General features: G+C 38.4%; 1 protein-coding gene across 1 annotated transcript; it reads right to left on the bottom strand.

Moving 5' to 3' along the window:
- Nucleotides 1-2,058: 2,058 nt before the first annotated feature.
- Nucleotides 2,059-3,766, bottom strand: LOC134654259 (uncharacterized). Its single transcript, XM_063509726.1, has 2 exons — nt 3,202-3,766; nt 2,059-2,561 (listed from the first exon to the last, which is right to left on the bottom strand). Exons 1-2 carry the CDS (start codon nt 3,583-3,585, stop codon nt 2,112-2,114), a joined length of 834 nt encoding a protein of 277 aa, XP_063365796.1. The 5' UTR covers nt 3,586-3,766; the 3' UTR covers nt 2,059-2,111.
- Nucleotides 3,767-4,125: the final 359 nt, after the last annotated feature.

Below are 4,125 nucleotides of genomic sequence, written 5' to 3'. Positions count from 1 at the left end.
CCGTGTTAATATTCATGCGCCTGCTCGACCTCGTTGCGAGTAGGTAACAAACAGCGTTCTAGCTACTTACAGTAGGTACCTACAATGTTAACTTGCAATTCCTATAACTTATTACAAAGATAAAAGGTTCATCAATGGTCAGTAAAAAGTATCGCTGGCAACACTAAGTTTGTTGCTGCAATTTAATTTTCCATTCAAACCTTGACTCCTCATTTAATTTTGAATTCTTCAATTTTGAATTTATCCAGAAATAATTGGTATCCAGATTTTGTATTTACCCTACATATTGTTCCAGTGGTTTTAACGCCCAATGTGACTGATAATGATAATTTTATTGATCAGACTAAATCGACTACCTAGTAGGCTCAAAGGGCGTAAGGGACAAAATGGCGAAAATTAATTATGAACGCAGTTACACTTCATAACTCATTTTCGCCATTTTGTCCCTTTCGCCCTTTGAGCCTACGGTAATCGAAATGCGTTCCTTTATCGTCACTCATTTTATCAAGGAAATTGACAGTGACATTTTATTGTTACATAAAAGCTATATTTCGAGACTTTAACATATTTTCTTACTTTTCCGTGTAAAATTTAACTTGGAATTTCACATGTCTTATGTGTCTTGTCATACATATTTAACATTGAATAGGGTCACGGTCGAAACCTGTGGATTTTCGAAACAAGACATTTTTCAGCAAAACAACAACAAAGCAACTAGCAAATTCCACACGCCATATTTCCTATATATCTTTATTTTGACGGTTTTGACAGAGGCCGTGGTTTATTTTTAAATATGCTGTTTGACAGATTTCTCAAGCCTTTCAATACATATGAAAAAGGTACGTAAACATTTTCAGCAGACTAACATCATACAATAGTGACAAATTTATGATCTGGCAAATAATAAGATATCTGATATTAATATCAAGTTAAAATACTTACAAGAAACAATGTAATTAAGTAAGTAGGATGTACTAAATACGTAAAACGAGTAGGTAATAATAGGTACCTACAGCTTGGTTGGTATTGCTTGTTAACTTATATTATATCTTGTATTCACTCTCTGTAAAGTCATAGAGAAAAAATACATAGAGTGCTCACTCCATACATCAGTTTTAGTACCAAAAAGACTATTAGCATCTAGCATCGAGTAGCGGAACTATCAGTACTGCTACTTGAAAATAGATGTAGCAGTACTGATAGTTCCGCTACTCGATGCTAGATGTAGACACTGAAATTAATAGTCTGAACTGATGTATGGAGTGAGCACTCTTGTCTTACTATATTTCTCTATGGTAAAGTGGAAAAATAACGTACGTACGCTATGCAAAAAACATCTTACAAACACACCAAACAACATAATATCTTCGTAACTAGATTGAATATCAAAAGTTGTTAACGTCAACTGGTTCATTGCATGAAAGAACCGACTTTCATATGAAAACCCAGTCGCTTACGTCGTTCAGTCCAAATAATGGTCGACGCTGAGACGAAAGAGTTATGTGTTCATTTCGGCCGCACTTCGAACGTAATGTTATTATTTTGTTGTACTGTAATTTTAAATTGTTGTGGTCGTTTGGTCGCATTTAAAATAATAAAAAACGTAGGTATAGTCTGTCAAGCTGGATATGTCAGTAGCAATGTAAACCAAACTAAAGTTTGGTATCTCTAGGAAACGAACAAAAAGCAGCAATGTACATTGTAAGTACATCGAACAACGATGAAATGTAAATAAAACAGTTCCACAGAACAGATTGACAGTGACACGGTCAATTCAAAGTATTCAAACGTAGTGTTGCTAACCCGCGATATTTCGTCGCCTTTTGCTACTGACAAGATTTGCTTGACAAAGTATAGGTACTTAGACATTATTTGATTTATTTGAGAAAGAATAAGTTCTAGAATTCTAAACTTTTCTATCTTTTGTGATTACCACTAAAGTTACTATTAAACACATTACTCTCCTTTCCGTCGCGCAGTCAGAAAAATACTTTATGGGCAAGCATGGTCTTTTTAACTAAATCACACATGCAAATTAAAACAACAAGGTTCAATCAACATATTTTTATTGGAATGCAATTACAAAAGAATGATAAGAATATAAACTAAATCTAAATATCAGATTGACTCACAGAACCGTCTCCTGACCCAGACCCGGACACTATCAGACTTATCACTTGTGGCTGTAGGAACATCGCCTTTTCCTTCGGCATACTTCTTAGCAAAGACGCTATATACTTCCCAAAAGAATCATAATAATCTTCCTTTCTTTCGTTAGTGAGCGCTTGGACTTTCGCTTCCAAGTCTTGAACAGTCTTAGCAAGGTCCCTCTGGACAAAAGACTGTGATACATCTCTCATTCTAGACGAAGATGAAGAATATCTCAAAGCGCGTCGTTTCATTGGTGGTTCATCCTCAGAATGGATGCTGTCATCTACATCTAGTTCCACGATGGGGAATGAGTTCACGCTATCGTCTTTTATGCAGTAATCTTCGCTGTTTTGATTTGAGTCGCTGTCGGCTCCCGCTTCGCTCTTCGCTTGCTCATTCTCAGATACGTGCTAGAAAGAGACAAAAATAAAGCATTATAGTTTTTAGCTTGAATATTTTATCGTGGACATCCGCGGCCACACGGCACGTTTTACCGTCACGTGACAAATATAATAAAAAAAACAAAAGGAGAGGGAAACAAGACCTAGGTGTGTGAAATTGTATGCAGACGTTTTTGAATCCCGTGGACAGTAACCGAATATCGTGGATTTCAATGTTCACGGTAATTTAAAAACGACTGTAATATACAATATCCTGCTGTAAGACGTGATGGTACAAGTGTCGTGCCTTAACTTTATTAGATGCCAAAGAAATATGAAACTTATAAACAGTCGTTAGATTTCATATTTCAGTAAATTGCACTCGGCACCCGGTTGGATCCTCGCGATATCGGCCGTCATCGGTTCCGTTCGGCTACTGTCGTCGGCTCCATTTAAGTAGTTTTACGCGCTGGCCACGAAATTGCGCGACTGGCTTCGGCTAAGGCGACAAGCATCGGTTGGAGCGAGACACAGCGATCGGACTTTTCGTTTCCACCTAAGGTTGTCGCCTTAGCCGAAGCCAGACGCTTTTGTGGCCAGCGCGTTACGTGGTTTTATAAAGTGGTCTTATACCTAATCTAAAACGTCTATGGATTTAAAGGTTACTTACCAACGAAGAGTACGACTGGCCTCTCGCTGGCTGAAGATGAGGCCGCAGAAACGAGTCCATCTTCGAAAACCAGAACACCTTCGGCCTGTACTGCTCGTCCTCACTCAAGCCCATGCTGATACTCGACGCTATCTTCTTCAGCTCCTGGCAATACGAGTTCCTCAAATTCTTAAACTTGATCACAACATGGCGGGCTTCAAAGTATTTAATATCCAGTTTCCGAGCGATTCTCTCAGTCGCTTTCTGTCTCTTCTCTCTGCTTTTGTACTCTGGAATGTGTGTGTTCCAGAGACACTGTTCTTGCTCGTAAAGCTCTATGAGTTGTAGAGTTTTTTCATCGCTAATGCGGAGGATGGAGTTTTGCGTTTGCGTGAATTCCGACATGGCGGCGATACGTCCGTGCGCGAGCGTGGCCACGGCTGACTGCCGGCGTAGCGACGCGACGCTCCCTGCGTGCGCGCACGCCACGCCCTTTTTTCCGCCATCTTTGATGCAATTCACGCGCAGTTTTTGCACGTTGTTATTCTACGCTTTGGTTACTCGATACGGAGGCAAATTCGAACGCACATTTCGATATCTAAATTATGTTATATATTTATAGGTATTTATATCATTCACGCGTTGTTTCACTCGTATTTATTCGTACATTTATTGGCGTGAGTGAGACGCACAAGAGAATGATACTTAGATATCAAAATGTACATTCGAATTGGCTTCATTCACAGCAAAAACAACGTGACTGCTTATCACGTTGTTTTTAAATAATTAAATCATTATTTAGTTCACATGGCGTTCATAAATTGAATTATACTCTTAAATTACATGTGACCAGAGCACTTATCTATTAATGTGCTATTTTATGCTAGGCGTGTCAAATCAAATAATTAAATAGGTAATTAATATCATTGTTTATACGTAGGTTTT

The sequence above is a fragment of the Cydia amplana genome, chromosome 14 (genome assembly GCF_948474715.1).
Source record: "Cydia amplana chromosome 14, ilCydAmpl1.1, whole genome shotgun sequence".
NCBI classification, from domain to species: domain Eukaryota; kingdom Metazoa; phylum Arthropoda; class Insecta; order Lepidoptera; family Tortricidae; genus Cydia; species Cydia amplana.
Note: the sequence above shows the minus strand (reverse complement) of the source record. Positions and strands in the feature narration are given on the sequence as shown.

Coding starts and splice junctions, on each gene's coding strand:
- LOC134654259 (XM_063509726.1), bottom strand. CDS start 3,585: ATGTCGGAATTCACGCAAACGCAAAACTCCATCCTCCGCATTAGCGAT. Junction 2,562..3,201: donor GCCAGTCGTACTCTTCGTTG/GTAAGTAACCTT, acceptor GTCTCTTTCTAG/CACGTATCTGAGAATGAGCA.